The sequence below is a fragment of the Ornithodoros turicata genome, chromosome 2 (assembly GCF_037126465.1).
Source record: "Ornithodoros turicata isolate Travis chromosome 2, ASM3712646v1, whole genome shotgun sequence".
Taxonomy (NCBI): domain Eukaryota; kingdom Metazoa; phylum Arthropoda; class Arachnida; order Ixodida; family Argasidae; genus Ornithodoros; species Ornithodoros turicata.
The window spans coordinates 103,160,626-103,179,457 of NC_088202.1; the positions used below are offsets into that span (position 1 = coordinate 103,160,626).

The following is an 18,832-nucleotide window of genomic DNA, read 5'->3' on the forward strand; positions in this document are numbered from 1 at the left end:
GTGAAAGGCCTCCACCCAGCGAGTACAGTAGTCGGAGACAACAAGGATATACCTGTGGCCACAGTCCGTTTGCGGTAGTGGACCTAGGAAATCAAGGGCAATTCGCTGGAACGGAGAAGTGCAGATTTCCGTCACTAGGGGTGCTCGGGGCTTGGCTGGGGGCGGTTTCCTGGAAGAGCATTTCAGGCATTTGGCGCACCAATCAGACATGGCAGACGCCATTCCAACCCAGAAGAATCGCTGCTGAACCTTCGCGAGAGTCTTGGGTCGACCAAGATGGCCGCCATATGGGCAGTCGTGGCACAGTTGAAGAATTTCCAGGACCAGGGACGCTGGCGCTACTGGGACCGGTGACGTGCCGGAATTTCGTGTCCATGCTAAACACCCGTCCACCAGGCGTAGGTGTCGTCTGCAGCGTAGGTACTGGCGAGCCTGTGGGTGGAGAGGCGGTGCCGCGGATGGAGAGGAGAGTGCCCCGATGACGTCGGACAGAACGGGGTCGGCCAGCTGACGGCCCCGAAGATCGGTACAGGAGAGCGCGGGTAACGCAGTGGAGAGAAATGCGGTGTGCATTCGAGACAAGGCGTCTGCGTTGCCGTGTTGTTTGCCGGGCCGACGTACCACGTCGAAGTCGAACTCGCTCAACTGCTCGAGCCAGCGTGCAACTTGGCCTTCGGGTTCCCTGAAATTACGCAGCCACTGTAACGCGGTATGGTCCGTTCTGCACAAGAACTTGTTCCCATGGAGGTACTGACAAAAGAAGCGTGTAAAGTACACGAGTGCGAGGAGCTCCTTCCGAGTTACGCTGTACTTGCGCTCCGTCTTGGTTAACGCCCGGCTCCCGAAAGCTATGGCTCGTTCCTGACCACCCTGTTTTTGAGAGAGGACAGCGCCGATGCCCTTGTCGCTGGCATCGGTGTCGAGTATGAAAGGCAGCAAGAAATCGGGGAACGCCAGTACAGGTGCAGAGGTGAGGAGCTCCTTTATACGATTGAAGGCGCCATCACAGTCCGCGGACCAAGTGAACGTAACTCCCTTCTCAAGAAGGCGGTGAAGAGGAGCAGCTAAGGTCGCAAAGTCTCGGATGAACTTGCGATAATACGAGGCGAGCCCAAGAAATGATCGCAGGTCATCAGCAGTCGCTAGACCCAGACCCATCGCTAGACCCAGAGTCCAGTAGCATACGCACAGGCATGCCTTCAACGCTTCCGGAAACGGGGACCAAAAACGTGATGCGCATATGGAGCCTGCTGCGGCGGCGGCCCGAGCGAGGCCGTGCTGGGGACGCCATTTAGTTTTCCGACGAGGGCCGCGGGGAGCGATCGCTGCCACGTCGCTGTGCAGGCTGTCGCCGTGAGCGGCGTGGGCATGACCGGGCGAAGTGGCCCTGATCGCCACAGTCGTAACAGGCAGAGCTGTGTGGGGCGTCCCGCCAGCGGGACAGAGGCCGACGTGAGGCGCACAAGGCGTCGACCCTCTGGCTCAACGCCGCGACTGCGCTTGCGAGAGCTTTCATGGTGTCGACGTCGCGCTGGACCGGCTGTCGAGATGCGGAAGAACTTGTGGGAGGCAGGCTTGTGGTTGCAGCAGTTGACAGCGGACCAGGAAGCTGGCGGAGGGCGATGACGCGGGCGGCGGCTTGGAGGGCATCAGAAAACGTGGCGGGATTGGCGGACGTGACTTTATCACGCGTCCCACGTTCGAGTCCGAGAACGAACTGATCCCTGACCATGGTGTCTCGCATTGCCGCCGCCGAGTCTGGGTACACCTTGTCGTAGAGGTCGAAAAGATCGTACCCGAAGGTGTCGAGGGCCTCTTCACCACGATGAACGCGTGCGCGAAAATTGGCTGCAGCCAATATGCGCAGAGCAGAAGGAGAACACTTAGCGGACACAGCCGCACGCAGATTCGAGTAAGTTTCTTTTTCAGTCGTCGTGAGATGATCGTAAATACTTTGAGCCCGACCACGTAGCCGCGCCGGCAAAACCAGCAACTTCCTTTCATCAGACCACGAATTAATTAGCTGCAGCGCAAGCGGAGAAGTGCTTCTCCCATGAGTCGAAATCTCCGTCCCCTGAGTACGTGTCGGGCAGGAGAAATTGTTGAGGGCAGGCTGCATCCCACCGCTGCCACCAAGTGTAACGTCCGAGCAAAAACCAAGCGTTTAATGAATAGCAAAGTGGGCCCGCATACGATGGGTCCAGATTCCAAGACCGAACTCAGAGCTCCCTGCGCGAGCTCAAGGTCATCAGCGTCTCGCCCAAGCTCTTGGCTATGGTGATGACACCCCTAAAGCAGCCAGCGGCGGCTACACTTGCATCTATTACAACAAGAGGTAGTCTCATTGTTTGCTGGATTGGCACAGGCAATAAAAGACATTGTTAATGAAACCATGAATCAATTCACTTCTTTTCGGTTCGTTGTTACTTCGCCCGCAAAATAGGCTCTCCTTCATGCGAAATAAATAGATGCCCGTATTCGGGCATTTATTTTTTGGGCGGAATACAGATGCCGAAAAAATTCGATTTATAGTCCCCAATATAAATGCCGAAAACCACAAACCCTAGTTATGTGCAAGGAACTCCCGTGTTTTCAATGATGAGTGTGAGGGAGCATTGTTGTGGTAGTTCACCCAATTTCGTTTGCGCCACAGTTCTGGATGTTTTTGCCTAAAGTCCTCCCTCTGGTAACTCAAAATTTTGCAGTACAGTTCAGAGTTCACAGTGTGGCCAGCGGGGACAAATTCTTGGTGCACAATTACACGAATGTCGAAGAAAACGACCAGCATGCTTTTCGTTGCACTTCTGACCTGCCTTGCCTTCTTTGACCTTGGAGATTGTGGGCTTCTCCACCGCGATGACTGCTGTTTGGTCTCAGGGTCGTAGACCCAACTCTCGTCACCACTAATGATCCTTGACATGAAGTGTGGGTCATCCCATGCCTCCTGGGAGAGGTCTTGGCAGACTTCGACATGGTGCTGCATTTGTTCCGTGGAAGGAAGTCTGGGCACGAACTTGGCAGCCATGTGACGCATCTTGAGATAGCACGTGAGGATCGCCTGAGCGGTTCCAAACGACACATTGAGCATGTCAGCTACTTCTCTTATCGTGACCCGGCGATCGTCATGCACTAGGCCCTTGATTTTTTCCACAGTTTCCGCCGTGCTGTTTGTGGATGGTCTTCCTGACCGTTCATTGTCGTCCAGTGAAGTCCTGCCACTTCTAAAACATGCGTGCCACTCAAAACATGTTGTCCGGCTCCCTGATTCATCACCATAGGCCTGCTGAATCATCTCAAATGTCTCAGTTGCAGATTTCTCAAGTTTGACACAAAACTTGACGTTTGCTCTCTGCTCATGTTTGATGTTCATGACGAAATCACAGACGGGGTACTGCCTGTGACCACAAAATTGCTAATAACTCTGATCCCAGAGTAGATCAGGTGACACCACGTGGCACACTGATTGGTCTGGGCCACATCTTCCAGATGGGGCCATCGCACCCTCGTGCTGCCCAGTGTCGGTCAGCAATAAAATCAGTCCGGGAACTTTTTGATCAACCCTCGTATAAGCAACATGACTATCAAAGGGTTACGGAATATTCCTCGGAATACTCTATAACTTTCCACAATTCATCAGCTGTGTACATTGCTTATGAAGCCTTACCCATTTTGGTATGCAATTGTAATTTTTGCCCACCTTTCAAAGTTAACGGGTGCCAATGCCTCCAAGCATGTTCAATAAAAGTGTTAATGATATCTGTTCAAAACTTCAATACAAATGCCATTTCTTCTCTGTCGTCTTCTTTCCATCCTTGTCTGGTTGCACTAACTTTGGTTGTTATGAAGATTGTCTAATACGTTTTTTTTTTTTTTTTTCACCCTAGGAGTAAACAAAAATTACTCTTCCTCCATGACAAAACTGAGGATTAAACACATTATTCAGGCTGCAACATAAGCGTCTATATTTCAGTGCCTTTCTGCCTGCCGTTTAGAGCCACATTTATGTACCGTGCCTTATGAAGTTAGTCAACCTTTTGCATAATTGATGTTATTTGTCACAGGTGCCAAAAGGAACAGATCAGACATGGTGCATGAAATTGTATGAGAAGTGCAAGAAGTGGAAGCATTTCGAAAAGCCACGTTTATCAAACACTGCTTTCATCATTCATCATTTTGCTGATGATGTGACATACGAATCGCAAGGATTCCTGGAGAAGAACAGAGACACTGTGCTAGAGGAGCACATAAATATCCTCAAAGCAAGTCAGGTGAGGGTTATTCACGAAGGTAGTGCTAGAGTTAAAGCTAAGCATAAAAATTTGAGGAGTATAAAAACTGAGTGGGAAGAAGAGTTTTTCTTGCACATTCATGAACTATCATTGAGGCAGTACCCCGGCTGGTTTCACACGGAGTACATGTGTGCTAGAAGTGTCCTTTGCAGGGTACTTGCGGAACATTTCTCTGTGTAATGAGTGTGTAAGTCTTAAAACTAATGGTGTGTATGTTATAAGCTAGGCTCTCTTTTCTTGCCACTTAGGTAAGGGTATGACAGGTCAGCTTCCTTGGGCATTTCTTTATTTTTTATTTTAAGGAGGCTACAATCAACCAGTTTTCTTGTCTCCTAGGAGCCATACAATTGGTCTGAATTGTCAGAATTTTCAGTTAATGTAAAAGACTTTCCTTTTGAATATCTTTGTCCTAGTGGCCTAGAAAACTGTTTACGTGTGTCTGCTTCACCACGTTAGTAAACACAAAAATTAACCTCTATATAACGAAACTGAAAGTCACCATGCTTTAATTCGTTATGTAGAATTCGTTAAACCGAATATGTCCAGAAAAAATGCGACAAGCGCTGATACATGCGCCCCATTCTACGCTATGCAGTTATAACTAGAGCCTGCTCAGTCAGTGCTCCCTTAACCAAAGGAATGGATACTTACTTTGGTGTTCCATTATGACCCGGTTATCTGTTACGTACCTATTATGTTACCATGTTAAATCTTACACCTAGCTTCAATCAGTGACTTTTCTTGGCTATCCCTATCTGACAAAAAATCATTTAGGAAGTAGAGGGCTCAACATAGAAGTAATTTTGTTGAATGTATTGATTTTAGACGCATTTTTCTAGTGCTTAATAAGATTAGAGTTCTCGTTTGAAGTGTCTTTATTTTGTGAGTGTTCACAAAAGTGAATGACGCGTGAAATGCAAATTTTTGTCACTTCGGTTCAGCCTCATCAAGCACTTGAAATGAATTTTCGAGCCAATACATATTTCATGCAAATTGAACGATTCCTTGGGGCGCTATGCAACCCTAAAAATGTATTATGAGTCCTATAGAAGCTGATGAAGGGTGTCGTGCCCCCCAATATTGGACGGTCAAATTGTCTACTACAGTAGACTTCCGTTAATAACACCTCCAATAATTCGTTTTTTACTTAATGCGATCGAATTTGAAGATCCCGTCAAATGTCCATATGTTTCTATTGATAAAAAACTTTCATTATTTCAAAAGTGAAAGCAGTCTACATTGCATAATTCGGCCGATGTGTTTGCAATTCAGGCACTCGTGTTGCCCACGTTGCACCACAGGTAGCAACAGAAAAGTTCACCCTAAAGCTCAGGTTGCAGATGGCGGCTGGACAGTACCGATCTCAGAGCTGATCGCACAAAAGTGACATTGACCTTGTTCATTTTTCCGCCTATTCCTTAATTCGATCAAATTTCACGTTCCCATCGGGGTCAAATTAACTGAAGTCTACTGTAGTGCGTTGTTGTGGTAGAATATGTTGCAGCTTGACGGAACATTCTACGGCTTTGCAGTATGAGCTTGTTGCTGAACTATTTGAAGATGAGCGTGCCTCACGCAAGAACCTGAAGCCCTCTGTGAAAATCACTCCGGCACAATCCGCACCTTCCTCGAAGAAGCAACACAAAAAAACAGTTGGTTCTCAAGTAAGATAATTTGGAAACTAATTGCTGTGGGCAAGATATGTGCTGACGTACCTCCTTCTATAGTTCAGAGACTCCTTGGGTTTGCTGATGAACACACTAAATGCTACAAGTCCTCACTATGTGAGATGCATCAAACCAAATGATCAGAAGGCACCGTTCACTTTTGACACAAAACGAGCCGTTCAACAGCTCAGGGCATGTGGAGTGCTTGAAACTGTCCGCATCAGTGCTGCTGGTTATCCTTCAAGGTTAGGAAGTGCGACATAGTGGCCTTTTTCTTTCTGCTGGTTTCAGGAGAACTGAATAGCTGACTGGTCACTTTCAGATGGGGCTACCAGGAGTTCCTTACCCGGTACCGAGTCCTAACGTGTGCCAAAGACATCGACAGAAGTGACTTGAGAACCACGTGTCAAAAGATTCTAGACAACGTCATCAAGGTAAGATGCGGGATGTCTGGCTGTACACGTTTTTATTTATTGGAATACCCTGCAGTGCCACTGGGCAGTATAGCACGGGAATAGGACATATGCAAAGGTTTGCACATAAGCTTTTCAACAACAGTTACATAAATAGACATCACACACAAAATTGAACACACAGAACACACTGAAAGGAATTGAAGAAATGGTGGGGGGGAAGTACTACTATTAATGACCTCCCACTGGAGCCTTGAATCTGGGTAAGAAGCTGATGCAGTTCAGTGCATTTACAACACTGGGTGGGAGGGAGTTCTGACAATGGATTGTGTTACAGAAAAGGCTGCTTGAAAACATCACTGCCATAGTGATGAGGCTTAATTTTTTTAGAATGGTTTATTCTAGTTGACAGGTACACAAGGGAGTCGAGAAATATGTCTCTATCCAGGCCAGTGTCACTGCTGTATACTGTATTTACTCTGATGATTTGCGCACCCCTAGTTTGGTGCGAAAAATGCAGAGAAAAGAAAAAATCACAATTTCTTCACCCACAGTTTTGCATGAGAACATCTGGCCCAGCGTCTCTCCGCGACTGCGGTGATTGGTTTCTGCATACCACACGGTTTTTGCCGCCAGTTTGTGCCCCGCGTCCGAATGATGGTCCACTGGCTTGATGAATGGCACTGTCAACTAGAATAAACCACTCTAAAAAAATGGATGGCAACAATTCTAAATGGATGGCACTGTCGCTCTAACCACAAAACAGGCGCAGAAAGAAGTTTGGAAAGAATCACTCGGTGAACTTACAACAAACGTGACAAAGTTGACGAGCATAGCATGCTTTCGATCACCAGCGGTAAAGCTGTGATGAAAGTGTGTGGTATGAAAGCTGTGGTAGCAAAGCTATAAAGAGGTGATAAAGCTGTGGGTTTATGTATCTAAGGGTTGAAACTTTGGCACAAAGAAAAATGCAGGCATTACTCACGCAACTGTTGTACCTCAAGTACACCTGCAAGGTGTCGTTAGAAGCATTGGTAGCTGAAGTGTTGCCCAAGATGTACAAAACCTGGACTGCGAACCTTTCACGAGAACTTTGAGCCCCAACACATTTTGACAGGAAGAAGACAAGTTCCAGTTTGGAAAGACTAAGATCTTCTTCCGGGCCGGTCAAGTAGCCTACCTTGAAAAGCTCAGAGCTGAAAAACACAAGGCATGTGCTCTCATGATCCAGACCCACATCAGAGGGTTCTTGCAATTCAAGCGGTACCAGGAAATACGCAGGTCTGCCTTGGGACTTCAGGTGTATGGAAGAGGCATGCTTGCCCGCAGGTAGGAGCTGACAGTTGTGTTACTTCGCCTCCCAGATGCACTTGAATGCTTGTTACTCTGGAAACTTAAAATATTGTTCCCCTCGGGAGAGAGCTAAATCCCCAACGGCTGCTACTTGAATAGTGTTTCGCTTCTTTTGTTGTTCTGTTCTTTGCTAAGGCAATCTTTCCTGGATAAAATGGCTCCAAGAGTCACTAGCTGTTTACACACCTGGGAAGACCCACCAAGTGCTCTACATTGCTTCCAGCTTCCTGTGATAATGATAGTGATGCAATTTCTCGTTGCTTGTTTTTTTAATGGCTGTTTTTGCCACCTGTGGCACCTCAATTTGTTTATTGGCAACAATTTCTTACCTGTATGCAAAAAGCTGTGATGCTAGCCTGCCAGAATGTTACCTGTATGACCTTCTGCACCTGCTGAAATTGTCACATGTCATTGTCATTGGGAATGATTGGTGGGTGCCCCTTTTACGGAGGCACAGCATTTTTAGCATTTTCCTAATAATTTTTTGCAAAAGTTTAAACCCCTTCCCTGTAAGACATTTTTATCTGGCATTTACCATTACTTTTATCGCAGACACGCTCACTTCCTGCGTTGCACAAGAGCGGCGACAACCATCCAGAAATACTGCAGAGGATACCTTGCACGCACTCATTTCCAGAACATCCGTCGCATTGTTATCCACATGCAGTGCTATGTGAGAGGCCTGTATGCCAGACAACGCTTCAGGGAATTGCAGCGTAATGCAGCAGCCACTGTTATCCAGAAGAACGTGCGGTGCTGGCTCGCCAGGAAATCCTACCAGCGAGAGCACAACAGCATCATCGTTGCACAATCAGCGGTACGGCGATGGTTTGCGAAACGAGAGATGCGCAAGCTCAAGATCGAAGCTCGCTCTGTGGAGCATGTCAAGATGCTGAACAAGGGGCTGGAGAAGAAGATTATCTCTCTCCAACAAAAGATTGAGGAAATCGTGAGCAGCATTTTTATTATTTATTTAGCAGCATTCTAGACATGCGTGAAGACATGGGGCTCACACACGAACTGAGTTTCAAAGCTGAGGGAGTAGAGAGAGGCGGAACCCGAGACGAGGAAGGAAGGAGGACGACACAACAAGAATTTTCGAGAATTATTGTTGTGTCGTCCTTCTTCCCTCCTCGTCTCTGGTTCTGCCTCTCTCATCATGCACCAGCTTGTCAGCGCCCTGTCACTTCTGAGGGAGTCGGATTTTAAACATTATATGAGACCAGATGTTCTGAGTTTAGGAACTTATTGTTACATACATGGCAGTTTCTGGTCCTCCTACACATTTCAAACTTCTACCCATAGTATCTTTGTCCCACCTATGGTGTATCTAATTTGTGAAATGTGATGTTCTTAAAAATCCGAAGACAAAGTGTGTAATACAAAGTTGTACAGCTTGGGACAAAAGTTTACGAACCACCATGGTGCTGCATTTCTCCAGGAGCAAACAGGAGCGGACACTGGAACTGGAGTTTCAGCACACCCCTAAAAATAAGGGATTCCGTGAAATTGTGCCAAATGAAGGATTCCGCGAAATTTCGCAGAAAACCGATGGCCTTAATTTTCACCATACTTGACAAGCTTTGATTATTATCCGCTATTTGAAGCTGTGATTTGAAAGGTGCACAGTTTTATCCTTATCGCGTTTATTGTCCTCCTAACGAAATGTCTGTAAAGGTCAAGATGTGGAGAGGCACATCATATGCGTCATTCTACGTATACTGTGTAGTCAGCTTATGGGAAGGTCAGGCTATGCTTATGAACTGGTTTTGTCAAAATGTTGAGTTTTATCAAGGTGAACCTGGAGGTACGTGACATTGGATTGTGACTCCTTACAGATGAAGGAAAACCGTACCTTGAGAGCACACGAGCAGGACATGAGAAGCCTGTCCGAGAAGTTGGAACAGGCAAAGAATGTGGAAAATGTCTTGCGAGAATCAAACAACAAGGTGGCAGAGCTGCAAGATACCTTGGCATCAGTTCAATCTGAACTTAAACATGCCCTCATGGAAAAAGAAGACTGGCGGAAGAAATGTAACAGCATCAAAGAGGTATGTGCCCCCCCCCTCACACTTCTACGTTCCCAGACATGGCATGATGTTGAGGACTGTGTTTGTACTTACCTCTTTGTAGGAGGCAGAGGTTATGAAATCTGAGAAAATAAAACTGAAAGAAGATCTAGATGCCACAAACGAACTAATCAAAGCCAACAAGGAGAAGGCTGAAGGTGAGGCAGAGTGTTCTGCTCTGGCATTTCATATTTTCTGTACATCTGATTCAAGTGCCCACAAAAAGACAGTGGATTAATTGCTCCTTCTGGGAACCCCAGCAGGAGCTCAATATTCTGTGCACTAAGCACAAAAAAGCAGGTCGTAGCATGCTGCCAGATTGCTGGCCTTCTCAGCAGAGTTCAAAGGAGCAATAACAGTAAATAGTACCATCTTAATCAAAATGTTCATTAGCTGAACAACCTGCAAGTGTACATCTTGTTAATGGAAGTGTTATGTTAGACTTACTAAGTCTGGGCGAAAGAAACTTGCTTGCTATGCACATTTACTTTGTGCATACGAGAGGCTTTGAAAGGCTCACTCTAATCATAATGTGGTTAAAATAAACTGTCATCAGGAATCTGAAAGGCTGTAAACTAATTGAATACGCTTTGGCGACTTTCTTAGAAACCTTACAGATGAGGCTAGAAAATGAGCGCCACCTTCTGCTGGCTGAATTTGATGAAGAACGCTCAGCGTACCAACGTCTTTTGAAAGAACGGGATCGCTTGGAACAACGTTGCGAAAATCTGATGGCAGAAAACATAAGGGTGAGAGGAGTTGGCGGGGGCCTAGGCCATCACAGAACACCATCCAACGTCAGCATGGCTAGTGTCCACAGTGACGCAGAGACGGTTCAACTAGACGCCTCGGATACTGTGAGTAATAGTACATCGTATTGGTTTGTATTGTCAGATGACACCTTGTGTAATGGTGTGGCACGTGTACTTTATTGCAGGATATGGGTTATGGTTCTGCAAGGGTTAAAGACAAGGAGTCCTCACACCTCAAATTGGATGCTGTTGCATGGCCTCAACAGACAACAGGCGTTACTGTAGAGAGGAGTCCAGGATCAGTAAGCACTCTGCTTTGTTGTATCTTTCTCTTTAGTGTCAGGTAGCCACTTACAAATGTTCAAATTTGTTACTTATTATATAAGAAATATTTGAAATGCAACAATTTCTTCTTAAATATGAGGGAAAAGGAAGCCGAAACAGATACTGTGGATATGGTTTGTCTCCAAACCCTGCATGTACAAAATGAACACATAGGGTACTAAACCATTGTGCTGCACTGCAAGCTATGATGTATTTGATTATCCTTCCCATGTTCTTTAGGCAGAGTATTTGCAATTCTCATACGACTAGTTCAACTCCAGAATACCGCTTGCTTAGAGCCTACATATTAACAACCTGTTCCTCTTACCTGGGGTACATGTATGGAGTTAGTTTTTAGTATTTGATATAAATTTTTTTATGAAAAAGCTTTGAGAGCAGCACAGATGCTTGCTTTTGCAAGTGGGTTCCACATGGACACTCTGTTGCAGAGAGTATATACTCTATTACATCGAATCTAAGACGACCTCCGAGTTCAGGGTACATGAATTTGGAAAAGTAAACAGGGATGGAGAGGCAGTATATAACAGTCAGAAGCGGAAACCATTGGGAATAATTGGAAACCATTTATTCATCACTGCTTTCTTTGTCGCTGTTTCCTTTGTCGCTGTCTGCCCTCACCTCATTGTCCTCCATTACGTTGAAAGCGTTGGACAAACCATACTTTTTAAAAGCACGCACAACAACGTCATCAGACACATCGCACCAAGCGTCCAAAATCCACTGCACTGGCGCAATTCTTGGTCTCTCCATGTTGTTTCAGTCATCTTCTAATATTTGCTTCCGATGCGTGAAACCGCCTTGGTGCTCTAAATTGTTGCCACATTCAGTGGCGAAAGCGATAGCTTTGCGTTCAAACGCAGCAGAGTAACGCTGCCATAACAGTGAATGAACGCTGCTGGTGCTGAAAATCGCAATGCATTGCACCGGTCACGCTGCGCTATTGGCCCTATCCCATCACCACCTGGTGCCTCTCCCCTGACCTCGTTGTAGCGCGGACATTCGATTTACTAAATAATGGTTGCACGTAGCGATAAAATTTGACGCAAGTTATGTCAGTATCATTTTGAAAATAGTAGCAGAGGGGATTTGTGATATTTGCTCTAGATTGTGTGATGTAGCCCCATATCAGAAACACTGCATAAAATTGGACCAATTACTCATCTAGTGATAACTAATGAAAAAAGTATTTGGCAGCAAATTTGCTCCGCTACATTTTGTGTGCTTGCCCAAGGAACATCTTGTGCAAATTTCATTAAATTTGTTTAAGTTTCCAAGGAAATATAATAGAATCTTGAAGACAGCAAACTTGAGAAAATATCACTTTTTTCATCAAACCAACATTTACTGCTGGCTAGAATTCGTAATTCCGGGCCGTTTTTACAATCCCGGGATTTTGGGATTTCTAAATATGGATCTCTGGACTGGATCGGGATTTTTTGCAGCTATTCCCAGGATGTCGTATATGGGATTGTATCCACCTGCACATCCATACTATCACAAATTGCGATGCAGTGCGCGTTTCCTTTCACCTCCGCAGAACGTTCCAGTGGAAGAAAACACACACACGTGCACACACACATACAAAAATCACTGCTCACCGGGCAAAAGTTTTATCGCGTATTATATTGAGCATTCGCAATGCAGGAATATCGACCTTGCGTTGGAATGCATCTCTTCTCGTCCGCTACGGAATATCTTTTGGCTGTGCCCAAGGATATTTCCCACAGTTAGCATAGAGTGCACGAGAAGACCTGTCAGTCGGCACACATATACAATGGGGCTGCTGAAAGCAGTTACGTTTTTTGCATCTTCCACTGGAGTATTCTGGGGACTGGTGTGTTTTGCTCTTCTCGCCTTTCATTCATCCACAGCAATTATGTTCTGCTCTGGAGCATCCCAGTCTAGTTTTCTCAAAAGGCTGTCAGTTTTTTCTTCTCACTTTCAAACGTACCTATTCAAGGAGATTAAAAGAACAAAAAATATAAATTCTGCAGAAAGATAGAGATTCTTCAATACTTTGTGTGGTCTTATGAATCGGAGCACTCATGATTTCGTAGGAGGTTTAATGCAACTTGAGGGCTGTTCTCAGCTAGAGCTTTCGTAGTTCACATAAGGCTGCAGGTAACGTCTTTGTCATGTGTCGTGGACAATGTGGTTGGTTTGGTTTCCGATCGCATATGACATTTATAGGGGAGGACCACTTGAAACCAAAAGTCTGTAAGACATTGTTCTTTCATTTTCACTCGTACGGCCACATATTTCTTGTCTAGAAAGCCAAAATTCATTATCCTTTGCCCTTGTGAAATCCTGGGATTTTGGGACATGAAATTATGCTGAAATCGTGGGATCCCAGGATCAGAACCCTACTGGAGGCCCCCTTGCGACAACAGTGCGGCAGTAAACTGAACCAGAAATGTAATAGGTTTGAGCACAACAATGCAAAAAGAACTCTAAAAGATTTTTAAAGGGGTTTCAGAATAGCGTCGCCATGTTTTAATCTGGGAGCATTCGCGTTTGAGACAAAACCCGCATAACCCGCTGTAACACTCATGCGAAATATCAAATGAAAACGCAACTCCGCGTAGTGACAGGACATAGGCTATGGAAGAACCAGCATGCAAAATAAAAATCATTTTTTGACTCCCGTACAAACATGAGCAATATTGTATTTTGCCATAAGACATCAGTACAAAGGCTTCAAGTACAAATCATATTTCATGTTTCAAGCTCGAGCAAGCAGCAGTGGAACAGTGTTAGTGCTTTCGGACTCGCTGCATTTTTCGAACTATGCCCATAATCTGTACTGCCCAAACGTGGCAATGTTGCATGTTTAATATGATTTGCAGCTTTGTGCGAAAGCTGAAATAGCAGCTTTCATTGTAATTGGATATAAATAATAAATATTTAGTTAGTAGCCATACATTTGCGTACCAGTGTGTTACAAACCATGCAATTCCTTACTTCCACGTGATTTTTCCCAGCACATATGGTGTGCCCTGTGTAGTACCCTTGACATCTACAACTGCAGTTGTCTGTAAGAATTGCTTAACGTCTCACTGTTTGCCACCCATTTTCTCACTTTGTACTCCTCATGCTGCTCCCCACTGAGAATTAAGATTACCCACTGTTTCTGCCACTAGAGGTATTGCATAATCTAGAACATCGTTTTGAAATGAGTTCGAGAAAGTTTTTTTTAGTATTGCTAGGGAACTGAACTGAACTGAACTGTAGAAGCACATTTTCTCCACAAGTGGTTTTCAAAAGGAGCCACGTGTGGGTGAGGAAACAATGCTCTCATGCCTTCTTTGTACCACAAGCGTAAGGAGTAATATCCTCATCTTCAATCTGTGGCTACATATACATACAGTGTATGCACATCACTTCAGCTGCCACCGTATTCCAGGATAAATCCCCCGGAGACTTGGCGGATGTGTCTGTAGTGTTGAAGCTGCAACAGAGACTCAAAGAAGTTGAACAAGAAAAGGCTAGGCTTGAGAAAAAAGTCGAGGGATTAGAGGCTCGTGAAGAACGATCTAAGGAGAGGGAGCTGTCTGCAAAGGAACTCATGCGGGTGAGTGACTTCATTCGAAGTCTCTAGGAAGGCCTTTGTTTCTGAATTCATCCACTTGTGCCCCAGCTTCACGAGTTGGAAATGGAAAATGCAAAGCTAAAAGATGAAGTGAAAAGGATGGTGAAAACGCTTGCAAATGAAGACAAATCTTCTCGTGAGAAAGACTTCATGGGTAAGTCATTGTATAATTTGCAGTACTGGTAGTATTTTATGGTGGCTGAGGGCAGAAACACAGTGAAACCTGCAGAAGGTATGGGGGACTCGAAAAAATGGCTTAAATTTATCTTTCTCCGAATCATTCTAAATGCTTTGGGGCTTTGAACTTCCTCAGAACTTTTGCCAGGGCAGATACCATGCTTGATGTGCATGTAGAATTTTAACACAGAGTGCTACCACAAAAGTTCTCTGACCATGATCCTAGGAAGGGATTGACATCATAACTTATGTCACATTTCCATGCAATCTGACACACAGTCTGTTTTGTTGGAATGCATGCTGCCAGCTAGGCAACCGAATGGTAAAACTCGAAACCTTATTTTGTCCTGTCCAGATTTCAATAGTGTGATTACAGCATGTTGCCACACAAGATACCCTCCATTCCTACTTTCTGCATTCCTTTCTGCTTTCTCCTTGGTGGTTGTGGTCTGTGTCTGTAGCTGCTGTTTGCACTTGGAACATGATGCACGTCTAACAAAAAATGCTACCCTGCTTGCCTTGATTGTACGTGGAAGCAATATTAGTAGTCCCAAAATAAGAAGGTATGTTATGCCTCAGGATTAGGTAGTGCAGAGAGGCAGAAAAGCAATAGTATACCACCATTTGCAGGCATGCCTTCTTCACCAGGTTCTTTGTGGTTCTGGACATCATTCCTGACCGTGGAGTATCTTGTCGACTTGCTCGTGGTAGACATCTTGGTTTTTCACCACTTGAGAAATGTTGATTGTTCCTTCATAACGCATTACAAGAGGTACTAGTGCCAGTAGCAGAGCAGGTTTCACTGTGCAGTCTGCTGTTTTTGTGGATCATGTGTTTGGATGCGGATGTGCCAGAGTCTAAATTTCTTCTACTACAAACTTTCAGCACATTACGAGAGCATTCAAGACGAGCTGGAACGTAGAAGAGAAGAATGCTTGCAGTTGAGAGCTGCGCTAGCAAACCAGAGTGAAGACACAAAATCCATGGTCTCATTAGATTCATACAGGGGTAACCTAGAGCTAGTCAATGAAGATGGCGAGCTGCTCATGGCCTTTGAAACACAGAAACAGTTGATAAGGTATGTGGTTATTCTTACTTTGCTGGTATCTTGGGCATATATGTGTTGTGGTAATAAAGGTTGTGAAACAGTGGGACATTTTCCACCACATTTAAGCGTAGTCAATAGTGCAGTGATAGACTCGCATTAAAGGGGACATTTGCTTCGTATGATGATTAATACTGTATACTCCACTTAAGCAGTAATGTAGCTAGTGCAATTATGAGATATGCCGAACAAAGTGTGGGTCCTTGGTTGGATCCTCGTAAACCAAATGCAGAAAAAATTTGCTTAACACAAACCACTTCATCAGCCACTTCGTGCCGTCCCCTCAGCACGTGCTCACTAATGTGCAGGTGTGTTGTGAACGTTGTACATAAAGGGGCAAAAATGCTATCTCTATTTATAGAGTGCTATGGCAGTTCTGGGGACGCTGCCAGTCATAAGGAGTCTCCAAAGCCGAAAGTCTCAGAGAAGATTTGGTTGTGTGGTGTACCTACACTTCATGCTGGTTCACAGCAGGGTGTTGGAGCAAATCGAAAACCCGAACCGAAAACCGACAAAAAAACGCTATTTTAGTGCGAACCAGAACCAAATCGAAACCGTATACGATTTTTTCGCTCAGGAGTGAAACCGAAAAATTTATTTAACGGTTTTCAGTCCAAGCAAAAAATTCGCTGGTTTGGAACGCTGGTTTGGACGAGTAGGCGAATGAAACTGTCGTCGCATGTTCTGAAGTCATGTCATAGATACTTTACGAGGGTTACGGTTGCGGTGCAATGTATGTCTGTATACTATGACCCTTGGGCTCCCTTTGTAACGTTTTATCGTTTGCGCACATGGACTTAGATGTACATGTGACCAGTTGTGACTCTCTACAAATGTGCCATAGTGTTTGTTTTAGTTTCATCTGCCCAAACACTCAACTAAACAGCGACATAAAGGGGGCTGCGAAACGGCTTCTCTATCGGTAATGTCGCGCAACGTGTCCCTTGATTGAGAGCAGCGAAGTTGAATACATTTACGTATCCGCCAGGCAGCCGCGTGCGAAGTGGCTCCTCTTTTGTGGACAGGACAATAATAAATAAAACGGAGCCGTCGAGCGCGTTTGTGAGCGAAGGTGTTCCTCGATTTGCGTCGTACTCGTGCGGTGGTGCTTGCTGGCTAGGAAGCAGCAACAGACATTTGGATGGGACACGATCGCACCAATCCAGCAAGAAAGTACTTTACGTATGACATCAAAACAAACGTCTGTATCATGCGCTTCAAGAAAGGAGCAAGTCTACTTGAACAGACAGTCACCTGCAGGAACCAGGAGCTACCAATTTCACAGCTGCCTATTAATATTAAATACCATGTATGCGGAATAAACGGGTTTACATTTTGCAACATTGATTTTTTTTTTAATGGGAATGAATATGCCCACCAGAAGCGGAACCGGTATGAACCGTTATTTTGTTGCTCCGGAGCAGAACCGGTACCGGACCGTTTATGATAGAACCGGAACGAAAAACGTTTCGGTTCGACACCCTGGTTCACAACGATGCTCTAATACGATGTCAAAAGGAACAAGTCTGTCCCTTGCAACGAAAATAGAGATACTGTCGGAAATTACGGTTAGCTGTCTAAGGCAGACATTGCACGGAAGTTTGGCATCGCTATGAGCACATTCTTGAGTATCGTGAAAGACAGCCAAACAAGCTTAAAACATTGACTGATGGCGAAAAGGGGAATGTGCAGAGCAGTGCAAAAGGATATGAAGGACATCCTCTTAGCATGGATTCAACAAGCATGCAGTTCCAATTTGCCTCCAAACGATGTGGCATTATGCACTAAGACTGAGCAGACAGCATTGTGTTTGAACATAGTTTTTGTGCAGCGATGGCTGACTCTGCATTTTCCAAAAGCAATATGGACTGGTCTTTCTATCTGGTCTGGTGCAAAATAAATGTACACGCACATGCATGGCACCTTCTGTTGAAGTTTTCTTTTCAATAATCTGTTGTAAGTTCAGTGCTGTCTCATCTACTTCTCCCTCACGTGCAAGTGTCCTTCTGGGGCTCTAGTTAAGTAGCTTTGGCATATTTGCGCTTGTAAACTAACCCATGCTTTGTATTACTGCAACAAATGTGACGGGCAAATGATTTTTCAAATTTAGGCAGCTGGAATCTGAGTTATATACTGAAAAGACAAGGATGCAGTCCATAGAAAATGACTATCGGGAAGAAATGCGCAAGCTGAAAGAAGACAATGATAGGCAACAGAAGTTATTGAGCCAGGTTTGTCCTATGTGCATTACTGGATTTTGTGAAAATTTCAGTGCTGCTTTACAACTATTTTGTGTTTGTTTTTTTTAGAACTTGAAAAAGACTCCCCAGGCACAGAGTGATGCAATTTTACAGCATGAAATCAACCGTTTAACTGCAGAAAATGTGGTAGGTAGCCATAATTTACATGTTTAAAACTATGCAATGCTTTAGGTCAGAGCGAGAATCACTGCTTTCTAGGATCTGAGAGAAAAGATCGACAGCCTTGGAGAGCAGCTCAAGAAATCAAAGCGTCAAATCAAGATTTATGCAAAGAAATTGAAGGACCATGGCAGTGAGCACAAGTTTTGTATTTCACGTGTCATTGTTTATAGTAATGTTGAAGTGGTATCCCAGAGACAGTAAATTGCTGAGGAGGCAACCTTGTGAGATAATACACGTGTGGTGGGAAAAGTTTGTCCAATGTTTCATACAATTGCCCGGCCTATTCTGTCTACAGTTCTTGACCAACCGGGTGATGCTAAAGCTGAGGCTGCTGAAGAGCATGGCAAGAACATGCCAGAAATCAAACACAAGGACACTGAGCACTTGGGAATGTTTGAGTATAAGAAAGAAGAGGTTCCCTTGATAGTCAAGAGCCTTATAACAGGTAAATACCAACCTATTTGTATGTGTGTATATCAACGAGCTTCAAGGCTTATGTCAAGGACTTGGGTTCTTGTTTGAAAGAGTAGATGCGCTCTAAAGATTTGCCTTGCTAGCTGGGTTGATGGAGGAAATGTGAATGTGTCATCTCTCTCTCCGTGCTAACTCCTGGAGCCAGTTGAGCATATGTTGATAGTTTTGCTACCATT

At 44.9% G+C, this 18,832-nt stretch overlaps 1 protein-coding gene across 3 annotated transcripts in view; it reads left to right on the top strand.

The window, feature by feature from the left end:
- LOC135385881 (unconventional myosin-Va-like) overlaps positions 1-18,832 on the top strand; it is a 40,075-nt gene that overhangs the window by 14,251 nt on the left and 6,992 nt on the right. For all 3 annotated transcript variants that reach the window (XM_064615472.1, XM_064615471.1, XM_064615473.1), the window contains 17 exons: positions 4,062-4,268; positions 5,822-5,953; positions 6,017-6,201; positions 6,279-6,390; positions 7,487-7,698; positions 8,275-8,671; positions 9,561-9,773; positions 9,856-9,949; positions 10,398-10,648; positions 10,729-10,845; positions 14,292-14,459; positions 14,526-14,631; positions 15,540-15,732; positions 17,870-17,990; positions 18,069-18,146; positions 18,219-18,312; positions 18,478-18,627. In XM_064615472.1, coding sequence (XP_064471542.1) covers positions 4,062-4,268; positions 5,822-5,953; positions 6,017-6,201; positions 6,279-6,390; positions 7,487-7,698; positions 8,275-8,671; positions 9,561-9,773; positions 9,856-9,949; positions 10,398-10,648; positions 10,729-10,845; positions 14,292-14,459; positions 14,526-14,631; positions 15,540-15,732; positions 17,870-17,990; positions 18,069-18,146; positions 18,219-18,312; positions 18,478-18,627 — 2,830 coding nt within the window. The remainder of the gene's footprint in view (positions 1-4,061; positions 4,269-5,821; positions 5,954-6,016; positions 6,202-6,278; positions 6,391-7,486; positions 7,699-8,274; positions 8,672-9,560; positions 9,774-9,855; positions 9,950-10,397; positions 10,649-10,728; positions 10,846-14,291; positions 14,460-14,525; positions 14,632-15,539; positions 15,733-17,869; positions 17,991-18,068; positions 18,147-18,218; positions 18,313-18,477; positions 18,628-18,832) is intronic.